At 44.5% G+C, this 23,852-nt stretch overlaps 1 protein-coding gene across 1 annotated transcript in view; it reads right to left on the bottom strand.

Moving 5' to 3' along the window:
• Positions 1-595: 595 nt before the first annotated feature.
• Positions 596-23,852, bottom strand: part of LOC147662098 (A disintegrin and metalloproteinase with thrombospondin motifs 20-like) — a gene marked incomplete at its 3' end in the record, with an annotated part of 123,504 nt that continues 100,247 nt past the window's right edge. The window contains exon 3 of the mRNA XM_086951113.1: positions 596-761. Within this exon, the coding sequence (XP_086807239.1) occupies positions 596-761 (166 nt within the window). The remainder of the gene's footprint in view (positions 762-23,852) is intronic.

Here is a 23,852-nt window from a genome sequence, read left to right as displayed (position 1 = left end):
TTAAAGTCTGTATTTTTCCCCAGTGCTATGTTCAATTGTAGGGCACTAACCTCTTCATGGTGCTCTCAGACAGGCACAATCATGCCTGTGTTCACCGATGTTTGATGCCAGACAGCAGCGCACCACCACCAGGACTCCTCCACTCTTGAGTCCCCAGCCGCTTCTCATGACCTGTCTACCAGGCACAACGCATGAGGTCACCCACATCCAATTTCGGGGCCCCCATAGACTCCAAAGACAATAGAGGTTTCAGGTGGATGGTAAATTGGCGGGCGAAATGTGAACTCGAGACTGGCCTGAGCGGTATATTCCGTTCCACTCGCGGAATTTGCGGAATTTGGGTAATTTCGCGTTCCGCGGCGAACGTGAAATTGCCCAAAATTCTGCATTCTGCGACTTCGCTTGTTCGCGTTCTCAAAATGCCCCCGAGGCCGCAAACAGCGATTGCAAGCAGTAAAAAAGCATCGCGAACAAGCAATTCCGCATGTTCGCAGAATTTCTGCAAGATTCGCGGAGATTTGCCTAGCGCCATTACGCAAATTCCACCCACCCCTACTCGAGACTAAATCAAATGCAAAAAAAGCATAAACTCTACCTGATGTTTCACATGACATCATGATGCTCTTGTTTGTATTTTCTTTTAGGGCTTCATTTTTGTATATTAGGTGTGGCTTATTGTGCTCCTCTTCGTCGTCACTTCCATCGACTTTCATCACAGGTTCCAAAAAATATTCCTCATCATGCACTTTAAAAGTTCCCATCTATATTAAAAACATGAAATGTGGTTCATTAGAATCATATCTGCAAAACAGCTCAGAAAGACGACATGGTTACGTTTCACACAGTGCTTTAGACGTGATGAAAGAGGTGAGGGTTTCTAAGAGGGGCACAGCCAAAGAAGTTTCAACTAGGAATACTTTACAAGGGAGTATAGCATACATATTTATGGGCGTGGCTTTAAACACATCAACTAGAATCCCTTGTTGAGACAGACAGGCGACCACCTAATCAGCAATTGGGTACTCCTGTACATTACTTTGCATCCAAACATATCAAACACCAAAGAGCATATAAACGTAGAATAAACCAAACATATTGACTTTGCCAGTGCCTCTAAACGCTGATTTGTATTTAACAACACATTAATAAGTAGTCACAATAATATTTTGAGAATTGAAAATATTTACATTCCGAAAATATAAGATTCTGAATAATTCTGAAAAATAAGAGATTGTGAATTAAGCAGTCTCTATCTCTGTGCTCGTCATACACTCTTTATCTCGTTGTCCTTCCCACTCAAGTCCACTGATATCCATCTCTCACTCTTCATCTTCTTTCAGCTCATTGCTGCCGTTTCACTGTCTCCTTCTGCATGTGCTTCATTTTCCTCCCCTGTCTTTCACACTCACGTGCCTGCGCCACTCTTCACAATCCCTGCCTCTCTGTGTTACAAACATCTTCCACTTCACCATCCCTTCTGTCTCTCTTTCTGTCACACAAACACAGACACCTTTCACTTTAACTTACCCTCTCTTCCTCTCTATGTTACACACACACATATATGACATTTGCACATGCGCACACACAGACACACATATATCTCCCTTGCACTTCCTTTTCTTTCGGAGCTGTCAATATTTCTACAACTGTGTAGCTCCTGGCACTGTCCCACAAAATTGTTCTTACAGTTGACACATAAATGACCATCACTCTGTGCATTATGCATAGAGGCCGACAATTGGATAAGCATGTAGGTGTAACACTTTTATGGTGTAACACTTTTACGTTCCAGTGACAGGCACTGTGAGAAATTCACACTTGACCGTCCCAACTCCAGAGTTCTCAACTGTGCCCAGTCATGAGCAACATTTACACCCTGAACTCACCCAGGTAATTGTATTGTAATTGGAACCTAAAGGATTAGTGTTGAATTAGTATAGTGAAATATGAAAGTAATTTGAGCGGTGGATAGGTTAGTCAGTTATGTGGATTCAGAAGCATAGCGGAAGGATAGAAGAGAGGAAATAGGTTTGTGTTTCTATAGCGCTTGTTACCCCTGATGGGGCGTTGAAGCGCTTTTTTGGCAAGCAGGACGCTACTCTGGAACCCACAAAGGATTAGTGGTGAATTAGTATAGTGAAATATGAAAGTAATTTGAGTTATTTAGACACGTCTCAAATCACAAGTGCTATAGATGACTCAAATGTTGTATGGAAAACATAAGTGCAGAAATGTAACATTGATTAAAAGGCAATGCTCTTAAGGTATAGGGCTCCAGTGGCATAGGGACTGCCCCCCCCCCCCCTCACATACACACACACACCTTTGGCAGCTTAAGTGATGGTAGCCTTTGAGCTCTATGGCATTGTAACATGGCCCCACTAAATATTGATTAATTTGATATTTTGCCTCTTATGTCTGCAGGCCTGCAGATGGAGGCTCATAAAAGGATGTGTGGAAGAGCAGAGCAGGGATGAGAGGTGGAGGTCAAGAGCTGCTAAAACAGCAAAGTTCAGGAAAAGAGAGAGAAAAAGAAATTATGAAAATCTAATTGTAACAAGAAAGAAATGACCAGGAAACTAAAGTGAGTGGGGAGACATGGGGAAGGGGGGTGAGACAAGATGCAAATAATTGTCTTAGAAAAGAAAAACTTAGGGTAGCTAGACACTTATAAGGAATTAAATATCAAAAGAAGGAAGGAAATGTGAATGGAGTAGTGCAAGGAAGGAAAGGGGAAAACAACAAAGAAGGCTGCAAGGATGAATGGTTAAAAGTGCGAAAGTTTGGATAGATGGGGAAAGGATCAATTAACAAAAGGTTGGAAGGTAGGGTGAAAGGATGAATGGGAGGATGAAATTTAGATGAAAAGCTGTTAGCATAAACGGATAGAAGAGTGAAGGGATCGATGATCGATATGTGAAGGGAATGGTCATTGAATTGATGGAATGATGAAAGAATGGATGGACGGTTGAAAGTATGGATGAATGAGTGCACCAATGGATGAAAAGAATGCCAATGGATTGTTGAAGTAATGAAGGGATGGGGTAAAGGATCAAAGAATGGATGGATGGAAGGATGAAGGAATGATTGGACGATGTACAGATGAAAGGAACTATTCTAGAAAGTGTTGGGCTTATGGTTTCTCTCATTCGGTGTCAGTAGAATTTTGATTTAAAGTGGGGGTATTTTAATGTTTTAGCAACACCCTTGTAGGGATCACACATACAATGCCACTTGAAGTAAACATGAAATATAAATTCCTTACTTGGATTACCTTAAGTATTCTTACACTCATTGCAGAGAAGGAGAGCAATGTTATTGGCTGTAAGGTTAAGGACATAAATAGAGGTCCCTGAACTGACCCATTTCAATGTCTGTTAATTAATGGTTTCAACCCAGATCTGTGACTGGGGTGAGTGTCTGAAAAGGTTCAGTGCTCCGTCCATCATCTCCTTGTGTTTGCTTTGTTCGCCTTAAGTTGGCAGGGTATGCCCAGAAGTGGGTGCCTTGCTCACTTTCACACTGGACTCAAGCTAGTCTGGATGATGAGGGGTGTTACCCCAATACCGGTCTCAGGATGCATATTTCTGGTTCAGGGAAGACCTGGCTTAGTAGTTCGGTCTGGACTGTTTCCATGAGGAACAGGGTCAAGAGTGATTTACATATGGCTGGGTCTGAACTGGGGTGGCGAAGTGAGCTAAAGAACAATGATGGATTCGACTCAGATCTGTGACTGGGGGTGAGTGTTCGAAAAGGTTCAGCTCTCCTTCTATCGCCTCCTTGTGTTAATTAATACTGCCAAAGAAGAGCAGGTAAGAGCCTCTATACTTTGTGATCACATCTCACCCGAGGCGTTATTTCCAGAGGATATTGCACCCTGGACCATTACAAGTAGTTTAATGCCTCCAGACATGATCATTTTAGGGTTTGAAACACCAGCCAGGTTTCACAGCTGTGAGCAGTAACACAGCTTGGACTACGTACAACTCCTGCAGCACCTCTAGATGAGCAGACCAGCTCTCCCTGCCAAACACAACCTTGCCCTAACCAACCCCTTCCCTCAATTTAAAACCCCAACAGCCTTCCCACTGACAACTTGCATTTTCTCTGAGAAGGTGAAAAATGCCAGTGGCTTTATCATCCCTGGAATCGGGGAGAAAACTCTCCAAACTATAGTCTGTAATATTACTCATTTTGTATACATAACTCGTAATTGCAGTAGAATCCGGCCCTTCAGAATCCCCGCACCAAAAAGGCAAACACAGATTGAGGCTCTTGAAGCCCTGATTTCCCAAAAATCATAGCGCTGATTACAGAGGAAAATGTCAACAGGTGGAACCAGAGTAAGTTATTGTGCATGGATAGCCACCGCCTATGGCTTCTCTACACTTAGGAACAGAAATTCTGTCCACTGTGTGGACACTCATAGGGTGTTGCTAAATCCTGCCCCACCTACACCTAAATCATTAATAACAACCCCAAACTAGTGCTTAATTTGAAGAAAGAAAATAAATGCCTGGGTCCAAAGTATTTCATGGCACGCCACTGCAGCTTCTGCCAAATACCAATGCTACTTTACCCTAATAACCAAACCATTCCAATACATGTCCCCATTTCGATTATTCCATGTCACTAAAGCTGTTAGAAAGGACTATATGAGATATTTTTATATCCATTTAACATTGTATTGAAATTGTAAACAATCTATGAATGTGATTTTCTCAACAATGGACTGACTGTGCCACCAGCATGTTGGTGAATTGTCAGAAATAAGTGCCGAAGTGAGAATCCTGTGACGATGACGAGCACCGGAAAACACCGGCACAAACTAAGCACTGCCCAAACTGTATCATTACATAAACCATGTTGTTACGTAAACAATATTTCATAAAACCAATGGGCTAATTTTACAACCGACCTTAAGTGTTCCAAATGAAAGCTGAAATACACTTTATACATGCACGGCGTACAAACCTGAGCGCCAGGTTGAACCCAAACTGTATATAAACTATACAGCTAATGAACCAGCAATTGCACTGGAGTTAACTCGAGATTGTGAAGTGCAATGGTACATTGGCAGAGCAGGGAAGTCTGCATCAACCCACTGTATCGAGGCAGCCTCTGCACAGCCCTTGTGACGTGTACACCCTCTCGCACTTCACCCACTTCAAAAACAACCGTTTCTTGTTCAGCAGCACCCTCTGCCAAGTCCTGCACTCAGTACATACACGCCATTGTGAGGTGCAGTCGAGAAACAATTATTCCGTTTTGTAACACAATGGTATCATTGTGTTCCCGGAAATGTGGCATTTATATAAATTCTGTTCACAATATTAATTCCACAGAAAGCGACTTAAGTCACAACTAGTTCTTATTCGTCGAAAAGAGAAACGTCTCCTTATATGTTATTTCTAGAGAATTTTCAGTAAGAATTTTCTTGATTCTTACAGCCAAGACCGGATCGTCTACAAAGCTCAGAGACCAGTGTACTGTTCACAATTACATTCTGTAATAAAGAGCATTACTAATTGCAACAAAACATCCGTAAGTGCTTCATCTGAAGTGCTGCTAAACTGTTTAACAATTTTCTTTCAATTTTTAGATTAAAATGCAATTTGAAGGTCCCTCTCCAAATAATTGTGTATTACAGTGGAAGCGATTTCTTGTGTTATAGATGCAAAAGAAGAATTACGAAATTACCATTGTAAATTACGACACTAACAATTTGGAGACTGGTGGTTTACAATAACCAACTACGTCAAGCTGATCAGATATGAAAACTTTAAAAACAAACAACGTTTCTTCAGCAAGAATCTGCAGGTTTGTTTTATGTCCCAGAATGCACCATATGGTTTAGGACGGTAGGTGCAGATTTCAAACGCTGCTATTGCAGTCAAGGCATACATCTTTCTCCTCCACTATTAATAGTAGAAGGCCAGCAAGAGGATGACTGTCCTGCACAGAGCTCAGTCGGAGGACATGGTTATCTGTGGTCCTCAGTGAGCAGACGAGGCCCCAAAGCACCAAGTTCAGCGATTTTCGACTAAAATATGAAATAATACTTTATTATTATAGAGCTCTAACCCAGTAATCACTAGCGACTGATCATTAGTATCTCACTGAGAGTCATAAATTATATTTAGTTTGGTAGACAGCTGTTAACTTGTAACTTTTAAAATACCAACCCTGTAGTTTTGTGCCCATACTTTCGCAAGACTGTTGTTAATTTATAGTCGACAAACTAATAACTAGAAACATCACAGGAATCCGAGATCATCAGGAAGCAAGTCTCACTTGTCAGCCACAACCAGGGATTTACAAAAAGTGCACAGACCCAGTGGGTCAAAACAAGTCTTCACTAAAATGGCCACGCCAAACCCTGGATACAAATGCCACTGGAGTATGAAATAGGACTTCACTCACCAATTCCAGCGACCATCAAAAAATTAAACATCAAGGGAAGAAGACGGTAAGTAGGAGTATGGCCAATGAACAGCAAATGCAAAAGGAGTAGCGTGGGAGATGATGGGTGAAGATGGGCCCGTCCTTGGCCGGGTCTTCGCCACAGGCGCTTTCAGCGCTGCAGGAAGCTTAAACGCCCGCAGGAAGCTTAAGCCGGCCACTCTGGTCCGACATCCAGCCAGAAGTATGCTGGCGGATGAGTCTCACCCCAGCAAGGACAAGCATGTGGGTGAAAAGTTCAGCAGGCAGGGAAATGATGTGGAGGCACCAATGGTGCAGGAAGCTTAAGCGCTTTTAAGCGCTGCAGGAAACTCTGGTCCCGCCTCCAGCCATACGTATGCTGCGAGATGAAGTCCCACCCCAGAAAGGACAACAATGCGTGCAAAAGTTCTGTGGGCAGGGAACCGCTGTGGATGCATGCCAAACCTTAAAGCCCTGGGTCTTCTATTAATGATATAAATATCCCTTTCGGGGAATGAATTATACCATGGTTGGCTATATCCATCAGGGAATCCCCTGTATACACATTAAGCATAATGATGAGGACAAATATAACTGGGTTGATCATGTTCTTCAAATCAAATGAACATGGATAAAAATATCAGTGACTTTTGAGCTTGTATCATTTGGCTTCTGCCGGAAAATCTAGTTGAGACCAGCTTTTTCTCTGGTAGCGCACAGCGCAACAATCTTTTTTGGTGCCCTCCTACGACCTTCTTCTCCAGAGATTCCCTCACTACCACTCTCCAATAGTTCCCCTCATCTCTCCATAGCCCACTTCTCATATAATAACAAGCATTGGCATAGCCAATTGGTCTCGCTTTTGGGACCTTATAAGTGATTAGCCATGACCACTTGATGTTGTTTCATTGAAGGATATTGTGCTGGTTAACTAAAGACTTATAATGTCCCAAAGGCGAGACCTATTGGCTATGCATCAGGGGGCCTTTTAAGTGTTTATGCAGAGCTATTGACTTTGCCAATGTTTCTAAGCGGTGCTGTAGAGAAGTGTGGCTGTTGTGCAGCACGCTGAGAAGTTGTAATTAAAATGTGTAAGAAGCACTGAGTGAAGCTGTTGTGTCGTTGAGTGATGTGGTGCTGGCCCTGAGTGATGCTGTGCTGGCTTTGAGTGATACTGTGGTAGTTCTGACTGATGCTGTGGTGGTGCTGAGTGATGCTGTGGTGGTGCTGAGTGATCCTGTGGTGGTCCTGAGTGATGCTGTGGTGATGCTGAGTGATGCTGTGGTGCTGCTGAGTGACACTGTGGTGGTGTTGACTGATGTTGTGGTGGCGTTAAGTGATCCTGTGCTGGCCCGAGAGATGCTATGGTGGCCCTGAGTGATGTTGTGGTGAAGCTGACTGCTGCTGTTGTGATGCTGATTGATGCTGTGGCGCTGCAGAGTGATGCTGTGGCGGTACTGAGTCATGCTATGGTACTACTGAGTGATGCTGTTGTGGTGCTGAGTGTTGCTGTGGTTGCGTAGAGCAATGCTGTGGTGGCGCTGAGTGATTCTGTTGTGGCCCTGAGCAATATTGTTGTGTGCTTGAGTGACGCTGTGGTGGTGCTGAGTGTTGCTTTAGTTGCGCTGATTGATGTTGTGGTGGCCCTGAGTAATGTTGTGGTGGTGCTGAGTAATGTTGTGGTGGTGCTGATTGATGTTGTGGTGTCGCTGAGTGATTCTGTGGTAGTGCATTGTGATGCTGTAGGGCCTACTGTGACTGAGAATAATAAAGATTCCATTTGAAAATGACCATCCAAACCGATCTCTCCACTTTCCTCTTCCTCAACCCATGCTACTACACTGAGTTGTCCAATTCTCAGATACCTTAAAGGGACCTGCAGAGCCTCTCAAAGCTATCAGCATACCGAAGACCATAAAACTGTGCATCTGTTTCTCACACTGCATTCCCTTACATGATAAATGCACCTTAGTGCTCATTATGCATGATGTGGAGGCCCTTCCTGCATAGGATCAAAACAAAGACAACATCCTTCCAACCATACACACTACACGTTGTAGTGGGCTACCCACGTAAGCAAGAGCTTCAGATCCCAAAACACTTTATAAATAAAACAATAAAAGCCTCATGGGAGAAATGCTAGGTTAGCACCACTGCCATCACCCCCTTTCCACCCACACACCCCAAACTTGCTGAGGGTTTGGATTAGCTGAAGGTAAACAAGGGATCAAACCAAGATGCTTAATACATGGGCAAGGTGGGCTCTGGCACTGAATCCCAGGTTTTCAAGGGGCCCCCTGATAGAGCCAGTCTTGCAATGATGATCTTGAATAATTGTTAAACAGATTGTCTTAAATATCGTTTTCCTTTAATTTATTATAATGTACATGATGTGTGAGGGTCAACTACTGATATCTTGCAGAAAATTATTTATGCAACATCCATAAAAAAAAAGTTTCTTTTAGATCAAAGCAGGACCTAAGATATAAGAAATGAGAGTGTGTCACTGAGATTATTTGCAGTAATATTAGTGAACTTCTCCTGTGTTACAATATTGAAAACTTCCATCCCTGAATATGTAAACACCTTTAGAAATTGGACGATTGTGTCTGTGCACTGTCAGTGACCTGGCCAAGGAGAGTATGAAAAGATTTAAAACTGACTCATAAATTCATAGCTGGTCCGAAAAGAGACCCCCAAAATACCTTTGGCCCAGGGATACAAAATCCTTAAGATTCCCACTAGGATCAAATTCCAAAACATATGTCCAAGGACACGGTCACTGGAGGAAGCATAATGACAGGGACTAGGAAAAATACGGTCATAGGCTGGGTGCTACGGTGTGCGAATTTAGATGTATCAAAGGACAAATACAATTTGCAATAAGGGCAACATAAACTGCACCAACATAAACTAATTTAAAGTACACCATATGATTATTTGCCGCAACACCTGATATTTAAGCGGAACACAAGAGCACTTTTCAAAAAAGAAAGTGTTAGCTTCAACAAAAAGAAGTCTTTAACTAGTCAACCTAGTACATCTACAGATCTTTAAATAATTATAAAACAGGTTGCATGCCAGGGTTATGGTGGGTGCACTGGCGCTCACCCGCGTTGATCAAAGGACAGCATAACTCGGTAGGTGAGAGTCGAACTACACTCACCCCACTCGTAGCACCTCAGATGGGCAAGGTCACTGGCCTGAAGTAAGTGAACGACCATGAATCGCACCCAGTGAACCGTGAGAGGGAGGGGACAGAGGTGATAGACTATAGATGCAGATAGTGGCCGGTTGGCTTTCGGCGACGGGTCGTGCTACAGGGGCTGCTGAGGAATGGGAGCTGCAAGTCATTGAGCTCTCTAGGAAGGACACACTACAATTATTATTATTATTATTATTATTGGGACATTTATAGAGCGCTGCGATTACGCACACCGGCGTGTCCACGCGCTAAAAGTGGGAATAGGCAGATGACAGGGAACACAGGAAACTACGCGGGCCATTATTTAGTGTAAAGATAAGTTTTTAGTTTTGCACGGAATCTAGCCTCCTCTGGTTCCAAACGCAGGTCCGTTGGCAGTTTGTTCCAGTTGGTTGCCGCCAAGTATCTGAAAGACCTGCCTCCCATGCGGGCCTTCTTAATTCTTGGAATCCTCAGTCTCCGCCCCCTGTAGATCTAAGCGCACGTGTTGGTATGTACGCTTCGATCAAATTCGTCAGAGGGTCGGGTGCCCTGCCATTCATGATGCGATGACAGGTGCAGAGGGCTTTATACTCCACTCTTCTCCTCACAGGGAGCCAGTGTAGCTGCGGGAGGGCCGCCTTGGAAGGCGCCCTTTTAGGCAGTCTGAGAATCAGACGCGCTGCCGCATTCTGCAGCACTTGCAGGCGGGCCATGCTTTTTTCAGGAGCCCCCAGGTACAGCAGGTTCCCATAGTCCGACCTAGCTGTCACCAGGGCATGAACCAGGGTTTGACGTGCTTCAAGCGGGAGTAAGTCCAGGACCTTTCTCAGCTTTTTCAGAATCCCGAAACAGACTCCCACCACCCGATTAATCTGGGGGCCAAATGTGAGACCTACGTCAAACCACACCCCCAAATTGCGCGCCTCTAGGCATGGGGTTGGGGTAGGTCCAAGGCAGGAAGGCCACCATGCCGGCGACCAGGCAGACTGGGCTCTCCCCACCACCAGCACCTCTGTCTTGCTGCCGTTCAGCTTCAAGCAATTGTTGGCCATCCATTCGGCTAGATCTTTCATGCACGCACGGAAGCCATCGGCAGCAAGACAGGGCGCCTGCGATAGGGAGATCACCAGCTGCGTGTCGTCGGCGTAGGAGACCAGTTGGAGGCCATGGCTCTCCACAATTGAGGCAACAGGCGCGACAGACATATTAAAGAGGGTTGGGCTCAATGACGAGCCCTGCGGCACGCCTTGGCCCAAAGGCACCCCCTTTGAATAGCAGTCTCCCTGCCTGACTCGAAAACTTCTCCCCTTGAGAAAGTCTTGGATCCATCTCAGCGCGGTGCCAGAGATGCCACCTCTGTTCAGACACTGTAGCAAGATGTTATGTGCTACAGTGTCGAACGCCGCGCTGAGGTCCAACAGGATCAAAGCCATAGTTTGGCCTGCATCCACGCCCTCTCTCAGATGTTCCGTGGCCATGAGAAGGGCGGACTCGGTGGAATGTCGTAGCCTAAAGCCAAACTGTGTCGCATGGAGCAGTCCCCTTTCTTCCACATGCTTCATGATTTGGGTATTGACCACCTTTTCCGCCACTTTTGACAGAAAAGGCAGGAGGGAGATGGGCCTCAGATTTTCTAATACCTCGAAGCCTAAGTGGGGTTTCTTCCGGAGCGGGAGCACCACCGCCTGTTTCCACCCGTCCGGCAGCTTTCCTGATCCGAAAGATACGTCGAGGATGTGCCTTATATAAGGCTCCAAGACTTCCAGACTGTCTGCCAAGCGTTTTGGCGACACCGGATCCCACGGGGACCCTGATGTAACAGAGCGGCACACCGCTAATAGTTCCTCAAGAGGAGGGGTGCAAAAGTGTGTAATATGCCCTGCCGTCTCTGTGTCCCCCATTGCTACCTCCAGGTCAGACCCTGTCGACCGAATAGGAAAGGTCGAGTAGATCTTCTCTACTTTAGCGGAGAAGTAATCGGCAATCCAGTCACATGACTCCGTAGAGCAGCTCTCCGGCTCTGTAGGTGCATTTACCGAAGTCAGGGATTTATAGATGCCGAAAAGTTCCTTGGCGGAGTTTTCCGCCCCCTGAATTTGTCCAGCAAAGTAGGCTGCCTTAGACTTTTTTTATCAGCCTATGGTGAAGGCGCCTTTTTTCCAGGAACAAGTCCCTGGCCTTGTTGTCATAGGACACCCTCCAGACTTTTTCTGCCCGCCTACAGTCCGCCTTTGTCAGTCTCAGCTCAGCACTGAACCAAGGAGCTGAGCGATCTTTCCGAGCACCTGTGGTAGTGCGGCAGAGAGGGGCTGTCTGGTCAAGCGCTTCCGTGATGCGCTGATTCAAGTTGAAGACAGCTGTTTCTATGTCCTCGCCCCCAGGAAAACCATCCCTAGTTAAGGCTTGATTAAAATCCTCCACCGAGAATTTAGCCCACTTCCTCCTAAGATAGTTAGCACCTATTCCATTCAGTTTGGGTAACATGAGCTTTATAAGTGCCTAAGCCCAGGTCGAGCTCACTCCGCAGGACAGACAGTCACCAATTACAACCTCAGATTGTATGCAACACAACAAGCTAATGATGAAGAGCAGAGCCGTGCAGCAGCTGAATACTGTGCCACATGCTCATTTATTCTTTGGCGTCCCACAGCCAATGAATAGCTACCAAAATGTACTAAACCAATCACAGACCACGGTAAAATCTTCTCAACTCAGAAGCCAATAAGCAACTGAGAAACAAATCCCTTTACAAAAGTTCTGCAAACCAATCCAAGATCACCACATTTTTTCTCAGCAATGATATATATCGCTTTCTACTCAGCTTTATTTGGTGTGCCAGGTCCCGCAATTGTGGTCTCAATTATATTTATATTTATTGCCTAAAAATGAAACAAATTAAAGAATCCGAAAGAAAAATAGATTCCAATATTAAATAGCATATTGGCCAGTGAAGTTCTGGGGCGAAGACTGGGATGTGCAGACGCACCGGCTACCGCAGGAGGTAAGCGGATTTGGAGACTGGCTGCAACCGAAGGTTGGTATGGATCATCCAGGATGGTGGTTAGCACATGAAGGAAGGAGAGGAGGTGACCCAAACTGATCTGAATGTAGGGCATGGAATAGATTAGCTTGAAGTGAGGAAGGGACTTGCCATACAAACCAGTATTAGGGATCGGAGATGATTGGTATTTAGAGCAAGCATTGGCCCCGCGGACGTAAAAGTAACGCAGCGCGGCCGTGAAAGCGAAAGTCACTGCGGTAAAAGCGAAAGTGATCGCGATGACGCGCTCTGTGCGATGACGCGAGGGATGCGTGGATAGCATTGGAGAGGCGGAGCGAGGCACACGCTCGCTTGTGTGCGTAACAGCAAGCTGGTGGCCGGAAAAAACCTGTAGGTAGCACTTCGAAAACCCGCTTCCTAAATGTCTCGCAGACAGCGCATGCGCTGGATCAGACAAGACCAAAAAATGTATATCTACCCAAATTAACCCTATTTAGAAACATTAGGATAATGAAAAAATTGGGGTGAAAACATAGCGTTCTAACCTATACCATGCCGTTTACTTTACATGTAGCTCTTTGATAATACATAGGTCACTGTCCTAAATTAGGAATGTAATTTACGAACTGCAAGTAACAGAAACATTTTATGACAAAAGCAGTAAGCCATTGAGCTATCCACATATATATAGATCTGGATCAGATCTGCATGGTGCACATTATTTGCAAAAGGTACATGTCCTTTGCACTACTTTATGATGAGTCAACACTGCCACTAACAAAACTCTGATTTATCCTCCAGAACATTAATCACTAAAGTTCTGGTGACATTTTTGTTGTTGCCTGAAAACTGCTGTGCAAGCAAGGAACTCTTCAGTAAGTGCCTTTAAACCCATGGTATGTCCAAATAGAAAGCCCCCTCCAGAGCTCAGGACCAGGTGCAGCTGCACCAGTTGCACCACCCTAAAGCCTGATTCTAAGAATAGGAATCCATAGACTCACCTTTCAACTATTTAAACATTGTTAAAGCTTGAGCACACGAGGGGACGGAATTGGGCAGAGGACAGACACACTGAATGACCAATATCTTCGCCCGTCAAGAAAGTCAACACATGTTTCGCTGGATGGAAAGTGCCTTCATTGAGGAAGCCAAAATAACATCCTGGGATGATACTATGCTACAAAGCTGCTCCGACACTTTACTTTTTATTAGGTACACGGTCTCATTTGGGACAAAAATGATACTGTGAACCGAGACCGAGTCTGAGAATCCCTGAATTCATGGCGACATTGACTTGATGGGATACAATATAACAGATGCAGCTCATTAAGGGCAAATTAGGAGTACCAGCAGGAAACACATGCCTTTAAAATAGTTAGAAATAATGACACCGGGAAAACAAGCCTTCTTATTGTGAAAAAAGAACATATTGGATTACCTACCGCCGAAACTAGAGACAAGCCTATCATTACCCATGCCAAAGGGAAATATACTTCTATTTGTAAATGTACTGAGAGAAATAATGAAGCGTTATTGAGAGAAAGAAAAGGGAAATCATGAATCCTAACCACATACAACTGCATAGTTGGTATATTAATGAACTATGTAACAAAGGTAATGTACTACGAGACTACGATCTGGTAGTGGAACTGGAAAAATGGATGCCATTACAAAAGCCCAACACGTAATCCAGAGAACAATTCTGTGACGGTTGTTGGTCCGTTTCCGCTGGTACTCGGTGAAACCGGACTCCATTTTGATTGCATCACACTGATTCAAGGATTTCCGCTTTCTGAAGGGCAAGGAGTAGCTCCATATGCATAAGGTTACTTACAAAACTTTTGATTTTGACATATAACATTTGCCAATGTTAAAAAAAGACAGCGATTCTTCAATATTTAAAACAGATTGGTCAATGTTAAAAAAATCTATTCGATTATTTATGACGTTTACAAACTTATGCTACATTTTCTGTGTTTAGGGGATCTTTGATGTGTACACTCACAATTATAGGATGAGTATGTCCTCTGTAAAAACCCTATTTATGTTTATGAAAGGATACATTAGTCTACACTGCGAGCTTAACGCACTCCATAAAACAGATTTCTTCATTGTGGTCCATCTCGAGGTGTTCTTGAATCTGACCAACAGAGCCAAACCAATGATTTCGGCCACTAAAGAATATGAAAGGGCATGCATGCCCCAGAGCAAAGAAGAAACCCATCATTAAAGTTTATGTTGAGGAGGGTAGCCACTGTTTAGATTGAGTCTAGGTGGGTATACTGTATACTGCTTTTTAAAGGTTAATGTGTTTCATCAGCTTTACTTTTACCGGAGGAATACATACTGTTTAATCTCATGACCACACCAGCTGCTCTTACCAGGTATTACCAATTTCCATTCGTCTAGAGGCTTTATTGCATCCCAAAAGGACTATACATTCATGTGTATTCCTTAACGAGGAGCTCTATACTTGATAAATCTCTTTCAGACAAATAATTTTTAGCCATTAAGAGTTTGGAACCAGTGTCACCTAAAACATTATGGGGTCGATTAGGATCGCGGACGGACGGACCCCAGAGCAGGAGGGAACCTCCGCATGGCATGCGGAGTTCCCTCCTGTGCAATTAGGATGTGACCGCCACCCTGGCGGTCACATCCTCTATTTTTAACATTGCCGCGGGTGCAGCTTCAAGCTGCCCCCGCGGCAATGTTAAAAATGCACGCATTGCATTTGCATGCAGAAAGAGGCAGGCACCGCGCGGTGCCTGCCGCTTTCTGCATGCAAATGCAGGGGGGTACCATAGGTACCCCCCATGTGCACCCCCCACCCCCCCCCTTCACCTAGGGGGCCCGCAACGGGCCCCCGCAGTGAAGTTCCGTATGCTTTTCCACGGCGGAAAACCCGCCGTGGAAAAGCATACTTTACTGGCCATCCTAATATGGTGGACGGTGTCTGGAAGACACCGTCACCATATTAGAGCTTTTCCGCCGCGGTTGTAATCCGACCGCGGCGGAAAAGCTGCGGACGGAAACCAGGACCCACCAGCCATCCTAATCTGGCGGTGGGTCTTTGGTCAGTCCGCTGCGAATTTTCCGCATCCTTGGGGCCGGCGGTGGCTTCCGCCGGCCCCGAGGATGCGGAAAATCCGCAATCATAATGACCCCCTATGTTTTGAAGAAAGACTCCCCAAAATACATAACCATAGTCCCATGCAGCTCCTAAGCACAATCAGTAGGAAATAGCTGTCTGATGAAAGAGGGTTGCTACTCATTCGACCAATGTTCTTATGTGGCAGATGGAAGTCTGTTACTGCACTACACAGGGGACGAACACCTGTTAAAAGCTCCCAGGATTCTTCAAAATATCAAGTGCTGCTCCTTCTGCTCTTCCTTTGCAAGGGCAATCTCCCCTATAACCCATTCAACTAGGACTACATTTTCATAGCACCAAGTTGGCATATTTTCCTAAGGGTTTGTTTTCATTGATTTTTTTTAACTGACATATCAAGTGAGTTGTACATCTTGTAAATTCTATTTTGAGATGTACTCAATGAGTTTTGATCCACTGTGCCAGTGATCAGATGACCACATGATCCTGAATCAACAGAGGTTCGGTTTCCCTCAGTTGAGTAACTGCAAAACAGTCCCAGCTTTTGTTGCTACTTTGCAGTGCTGCTCTGTAGGTGCCAAGTGTCTTCCTTGCCAGCATGCAGAATAAAATGAATATGCCACGCCTGCCCTGTAAGCAATTGGAGATTAAAGCAATCTCTGTGACCATATCTTCCTTGCTGTTTGACTAGTGTCGGATAAGGTACATGAAGTAGGTTTTTGTTGTAGGTCTGAACCTAATGCATGAGTTTGTAAACAGGTAGGTGGTAGAACTGTATCAGGATGTTCTCCTGGTGTTACTGTATTCCTAATGTCAACACTTTCTGGATTCAGCATTCTGGATTTGGTATGTCTGCCCCACATAGCATACATACAAACAGTGATACAAGAAGGAGGCTGATTATGCAACTACAGCCACATTAATAAAAGCCCGCAGTGCTCTTGGGGACTACTGCATGCTTCCACCAATGCTTCTGGCACCACTGGTTTAAATATTGCGGCTCCTGTCTAATGGGCAGTAGTTGCAAAAACCAGGAACTGTGAACTCAAGGACAGATGTCAGCTACCCCTTCCAGATCTCCTGCCCACTATATACACAGCAGTACCTTGGAGAAGTAAAACATGTGTGCATCCATTGATGTTCAAAGAGAAGGGTGGTCATAGCTGTCTTGTGTTGCAAATATCTTTGTGCAAATCTGGCCTGTGATTAAGTAAACCCTATCGGGTTATAGTTACTGCACATGTAACACATAATAAATATAATTAGATTCAGCTTTCAATATGGCATCAACATTTAAAACACAGGACAGGCTGTTGGAGGGCTTATTTCTTTTCTATTAATGAACAGACTGCTAAAGTATTCATCATTGTATTGGTCCATTTAGTTCTTTAGTATTGTGTGCCATTTTTTCACCACATGCTCACTTTGTAAAATTGGGTTAATACTTTCACCACCATTTTTACTTGACTTCTCTGATAGGAAATGGGTGTTAGTGATGGTATCGGGTCTACAAATTTGAGGGAACACTGCATTCCTGATTTTTCTCGCCCACATGCATTTCATCAGGGAACACCTTACAACTTACAACCTTACACCTTACAACTTTTGCCCAGGGGAAAGGACTGTAAAAAAAAAACGTGAACATTGGTACACAAACACTGACCCTTGTGTTTACTCCAATATCTCTAGTGAGAAAAGCTTGTAAAGGTCCAGTAATACCACAAGCTGGAATAACTATGCAGTATCAGTAATATCTTCGGAGGCATTACCAATATCACCGGTACTGCGGTGAGTGTTGACTCCATGCCATGTTAGACGCTTGTCTTCTCTTCAATCACCGACTTGACCAGTGTGCTTACTTCGCACTTGACGTTTTAAATCACTTCTTGTTTTCTCCAGATTCTCGCACCGCAGATTTATTTTCTACAAAAGGTATTTTTGTATTTTTTGCTTTTATGCTGGATCACATGCATGAATATCTACCACGGTTAGACCCGTAGTATTTGGTTTTCGGGTGAGTTTCATGATGCATGCTTCGTTTGGACCCCAGTAGGTGTTGCTGAGCTTACTTCATAATGACCTTTTGTCTTGTCGGTTTTGGGTAGTATTAACCCATTTTCCCCTATTAGCCTTTCATTTCCACCGGCTGTACCTGACATTGATAGCGCTCTTAAGTTTACTTACGTTCGTATTCTATGCTTACCTGTGGTTATCTCCAACCTTTGGGCATGTTGCACACACCGCGACCGGTCATACAGGTCTATTAATGAGGACATTGATGCCCATTAGTCTGGTTCAGCTGCAATTCGAAAACCTACCGTTTTTTATTTCATTCTTTTTTGCATGCTACATATACTGAGGATTCGCTTTTTAGTCATCTTGGATGCACACCCTCACCTGGCACGCACATGGCACCACCTTGTTGTGTTATATGGTTTTTAACATTTGTTCTACTGTCAAGCCGATTCATTAAGACATGATTAAAGTGGTGCTCCTCATATTATGATTTTCTCCCTCAAATGTCATAATGATCCCACGTGTGTGTTGTCACGATTTGGTTCTCTGTGTTACAATGAGGCACAGTTATGTACTTTGTTGTATCTTGATGTTACTTGTTATTTATTCTTGTTCACTGCCCCTTTAACTTGTTAGTTCTTTTTGGATCTTTCCTGTCTTTGGTGTTCTCTCTTCTGGTCTCATATGACAGTTGCTTGCTAGCCAGGAGAGGGACACCAGCTGATGCTTGTAGCTTACAATAAATACTTCCACTTTATTATATCCTGATATGGTCGTTGTGACTTCTTCCATACAACATTTTGGCGATGGAAGGCTAGCATGAAGAGAGGATTAAGAGAAGAAGCTACTGATTGACCAGCTGGTGGAGAGAACCACGCGTGTATTTGGAAAAGAAGATTATTGACAAGGTGGAATTTGTCAGTAATAGAGGAAAACGTGCTGTGCGACAAGGCTGAAGTGTACCCTATGCTTGGAGAAGATCGGTTATTCGTGTGACCAGAGTAAACTGATGAGATACCAAAGAATCACGGAGTGAGTACTATTTATTAAAATTTGTATCTCGCACATCCGTGCGACAAGGGAAACTGAGCTCAACGAGGGCAGCATCGCTGTTTGAGAGACAACTTGGAGGGAAACCGCTGAACAAGGTTTCAGCTGGGACTGGTGCAAAAACGCTTACCTCCGTTGTGCGACATTTGAAAGGAACAAACGCTCGGCACGAGTTGGAGTTCTTCGGGAGAACGCTTCCGTGGAGAACTATGGCAGCGCGGACATTGTTGCTTCTTTGACCAGGGTGAGTTACGTAATCGTCTGACGTATCACGCTGCACGTTGCGCTCTGACGTTTTCTTCACGTAACGGCGGCCATTTTCTGCTTCCATCAACAAGGAACGTTGCTAAGCGACGCGGGGCGGACATGAAGAGAGACACGGGAAAGTGATTTAACGAAAAGAAGACAGTCTCGTGAGTAATGTTGTGTACGTACTGTGTGTCTATTGTAACTCGAGGAGCAGCAGTTTACCTTAAAAAAAAAAGAAAAGAAGAAGAGTATAAAGTCTTTTTCACTACGAAATTGTATATCAGAGGGGTACAGTTGTAGCGCAGTACAAGCGAAGGTCAACAGTTGAAACACGGCAGAAGCATAATTATGGAAGGCAATAGTGTAGTTATGCCACCATTGTTTTTGCAGCAAACTGGGGAACCTCCAATAGAATGGGAGGAATGGATAGAGGTGTTCGAAAACTACATTGAGGCAATTGACAGCAAGGATTTCAGCGCAACGAGGAAAAAGGCGTTACTATTGAGCACCTTGGGGAAAGAAGGACAACATGCTTTTAAGTTCCTGTCCCCAGGAACTAATGCAGAGGGAAGGACGATTTCTAATGTGTACTTGGAGGCCAAAGCGCGTTTGAAGAAGAGGTACTCTAAGGAGGTTAACATAGTTATGGCAAGACATAAGTTTTACACGCAGCCTCAACGTCAAGGGGAGAGTGTGGACCAATTTGTTACTCGCCTACGGGAGTTATCGTTGAAATGCAACTTTGGGAACATCAGAGACGAAATGATTAGGGATCAACTCATCGTTCAATGTGGGAACAAGAAGATGCAAGAGAAGTTGTGGGCGGCGAAGAATCCCTCGTTGCATTGCTAAGATTGTTGAAGAATCTGGTGCATGCATGAAGGAGATGGAACGTAAAGGGAGTTCAAAAGAGAATGTGTCGTGCGTGGATGTTGTTGAGGAAGTGGGAGCTGTGGGTGGCAAGAAATCTTATGAGAGAAGTGAAAAGTATGTTGGGAAAAAAATGATCAGTACTTATGGGAATGGTGAAAGTTATAAGAGCAGAGACAGAATGTGTTCGAGGTGTGGCTTCACATATCACACAGCTGACTATAAGAAATGTTTTGCCTTAGACAAGGATTGTTTGAAATGTGGGAAACTGGGTCATTTTTCAAGAATGTGCAAGGTTGTGCCAAGAGGGAAGATTGCGGTTGTTCAACCTGAACAAGCTGATGTCCCAACAGTTGATAATGTTGAGGGTGCAAATAAAATTCTGTGTGTGAGTGATGAGGAGTCGGACATGAATCCAAGGAGGCGAGTGAGACCCAAAGCTATGTTTGTGATTGATGGTGTGCTTGTGGAGTTGATGGTGGATTCAGGATCGTTCTGGACCATTATTCCGGTGTGCTTATTTAGAGTGAATTGGCCGGTGGTTGAGTTGGAACCGAAAGATATCAATCCGGGTGGGTTTCAAGGTGAGAGGATAGAGATAGTGGGGTACATGTCTGCTAATATTTCTTTCAAAGGAAGAACCGTGAGGGGTAAGGTGTACGTTGCACAGTCTGGCCCAGCCATATTGGGTTGGGGACATCAGTATGACCTTCATATTGTGTTAAACCCGAGGGCTGATGACCAGGTCATGGTGGTGGATGAGGTACCCACCTTATCAATTGTTGATGGGATGCCTGAGCTGTTCAAGGAAGAGATTGGTGAGTTGAAAGGCTACGTGCATAAGATCATGTTGAAACCAGATGCTGTTCCTTTGCAACACAAGGTCAGGAAAGTACCTATTGTAGCCAGGGCGGAAGTTAAAAGGATGCTGAGTGAAATGTTGGAACAGGGAGTTATTGAGCAGATAGAAACCTCGAGTTGGATTTCGCCAGTCGTGATCACGACCAAATCTGACGGCAAATCCAGATTCTGTGTTGATTTACGCACACTTAACCCCTTAAGTGCTGCGTCGGTGCGTTGGCCGACGGCAGCACTACCTCCCCAGTGCTGCGCACGACCATTGGACGTCCATTCAGCACTGGTTCCAATGGACAGCGCAGCACTGGGGAGGGATGTTTAATAGCATCTATGAGGTTAACCGTAATATCATCGTGGATGGGTTTCCCCTGCCCAATATAAATGAGTTGGTGCTGTTGTTCAAAGGTGGCAGGTTCTTCAGTAAGTTAGACCTGCGGAGTGCCTACCATCAGATAAAACTCCACGAAGAGTCAAAACATCTGACGGCGTTTATCACATCTGAAGGCATTTTCCAGTTTACCCGGATGCCGTTTGGGTAAGCGTCGGCGGCAGGAGTGTTTCAACGGATTATGGGTTCGGTGTTGAGTGGTGTGGAAAATGTTGTGCATTTTCAAGATGACGTGTTGTTGTTTGGTAGAACAAAGGAAGAGCATGATGTGATCTTGAAGGCGGTGTTGAATAAGATGGAGTTGGCTGGTTTAACCTTGAGGAAGGATAAATGTAAGTTTGCGGTGGAAGAAGTGGAGTACCTGGGCTATACTTTGTCGGCGGATGGGGTGAAGCCCAAGCGTGATTTATTGGAATCCATAGGGAAGGCACCTGCACCTGTTGATAGGGACCAGTTGAGGTCGTTTCTTGGTCTCATCAAGTATTACGCAAAGTTCGTTAGGAATTTTGCGGATAAGACAGAGAATATTAGACTATTGCTCAGGAAGGGTTGTAAGTTTAGTTGGGGACAAGAACAGGAAGGTGCGTTTGTTTGTATTAAGAAAGAGATATGTGAGGCTGGTATTTTGACACCTTTCGATACCAACTTAGAGTCTGTCTTGACCGTTGATGCAAGCGGTGTTGGTTTGGGGGTTGTGCTTGCCCAAGTTCATTCCTCTGATTTAAAGACAGTAGCCTTTGCATCTAGGTCTCTTACTGTTTTAGGAGAGGAACTACTCTATTATAGAGAGAGAGGCACTTGCTGCAGCTTGGGGGTGTGCCTATTTCAGGATGTATCTTTGGGGATCTCTTTTCAGGTTTCAAACTGATCATAAGCCATTAGTGAGAATATTGTCGCCGGGAGGAGCTGGCAAAGGCTCGGCGAGGCTGGCGAGGTTGGCTGCAAGACTCCAAGAATATTTGTTTAAGGTGGAGTATATACCTGGTTGGAGAAATAACCTGGCAGATGGTTTGTCGAGACTTCCACTTCCCTGGCAGGACGTCGATCGGGAGGGTGTCGAATCGTCATTGTGTGAGGGTTCGGTGGCACCGGTTGGAGATGTTGTGGAGTTTTGTTCGGGCGCGATTGGAAAGGAGAAATGCGATGAGTGCAAGGCTGGGGACGGTGTGTTGAGTAAGGTGAAGGAGTTGATCGTCAAGGGAAGCAGGCGTGAGAGTACTCTTGAGCTTGCTGTCAGACCGTACTTGAAGGTGTTGGATGACTTATCCATTTTGGACGGAGAACAGTGTATGGTAATGAAAGGTGACAGGTTCATTCCCCCACATGATTTAACGTTCACCCTGTTCAAGTTGGCTCACGAAGGCCATTTGGGACAATCACTTACCAAAAAAAGGTTGAGAGAATATTTTTGGTGGCCGTTGATGGATCAACATGTTTCAGATTGGGTGGAGAGGTGTTCTGATTGTATAGAGAGTGAGAAAAGGCTTAAACTGGGTAGTCAGGTTCCTCATGGGTCCATTGAGGATCCGCTCGCTCCGTGGCATTCGGTCTGCATGGATTTTGTGGGTCCTTTCAATGCCCTTTATCCTGATTTGAGATTTGCCCTTGTGCTAATTGATGTTTATTCTAGGTGGTTAGTGGTTAAGTTTTGCAGGGAAATAACCACTAGAGTGACAATTCAACTTTTGACTGAAATTTTTAGGGAGGAAGGGTTTCCTTTGAAGCTCATTACAGATAATGGAACTCAGTTAACTTCAGAGGAAATGAGGAAGTTTCTGTGTGCCTGTGGTATTGTTCATTGCAGAACATCATTTTACAACCCACAGGGCAATGGAATGGTCGAGAGGGCTAACCGCATGGTCATGGGTGCCATCCAAATGGCTATGGCTACTGGAGGTTCAGTGAAATGCATGGTGGAGGAGTTAGTTTGGGCTTACCGCACGACTGAGAACTATTCTTCAGGCATGGTTCCTTTTAATGTAATGAGAGGTAGACAGCTGGCACTAAGCTGATTCCTGCGTGGATGAAGGAGTGTGTGAGTGTGGGGAATCCCAGTGGGTTGAAGAAGGCTGTGAAATCAGGGCTGGATTTGCAAAAGAGAATCAAGGTGAATGATTTGGTCAAAGTAAAACCTGGACGAATTTCGGGTGGTTTGACTAAATTTAGAGGGCCGTATAAGGTTAAATCTGTGCATGAAAGGTATGTGGTTTTGGAGAATGGGGAACACTGGAACCTCAGAAGAGTGGCACTTTACAAGAGATATGCCAATGTGGATGTGGGTGAAATGGTTGCAAGTGGTAAGGTGGTGATTGATGATCATTCTGAACGTGGTTGTGGCTCGATGAGCAGAACCCGGAAACCTCCTTCTTACTTGCGTGATTATTTTTGTGATGATCCTTAGATGTTTTCCTTGTTCTCTTTCTTTATTTTTTTTTTTCTTTTACTGAAGGAATGAGGATATGTTGTATCTTGATGTTACTTGTTATTTATTCTTGTTCACTGCCCCTTTAACTTGTTAGTTCTTTTTGGATCTTTCCTGTCTTTGGTGTTCTCTCTTCTGGTCTCATATGACAGTTGCTTGCTAGCCAGGAGAGAGACACCAGCTGATGCTTGCAGCTTACAATAAATACTTCCACTTTATTATATCCTGATATGGTCGTTGTGACTTCTTCCATACAACATACTTCTTATACCATAG

The sequence above is a fragment of the Lissotriton vulgaris genome, unplaced genomic scaffold (genome assembly GCF_964263255.1).
Source record: "Lissotriton vulgaris unplaced genomic scaffold, aLisVul1.2 SCAFFOLD_3336, whole genome shotgun sequence".
Taxonomy (NCBI): Eukaryota; Metazoa; Chordata; class Amphibia; order Caudata; family Salamandridae; genus Lissotriton; species Lissotriton vulgaris.
Note: the sequence above shows the minus strand (reverse complement) of the source record. Positions and strands in the feature narration are given on the sequence as shown.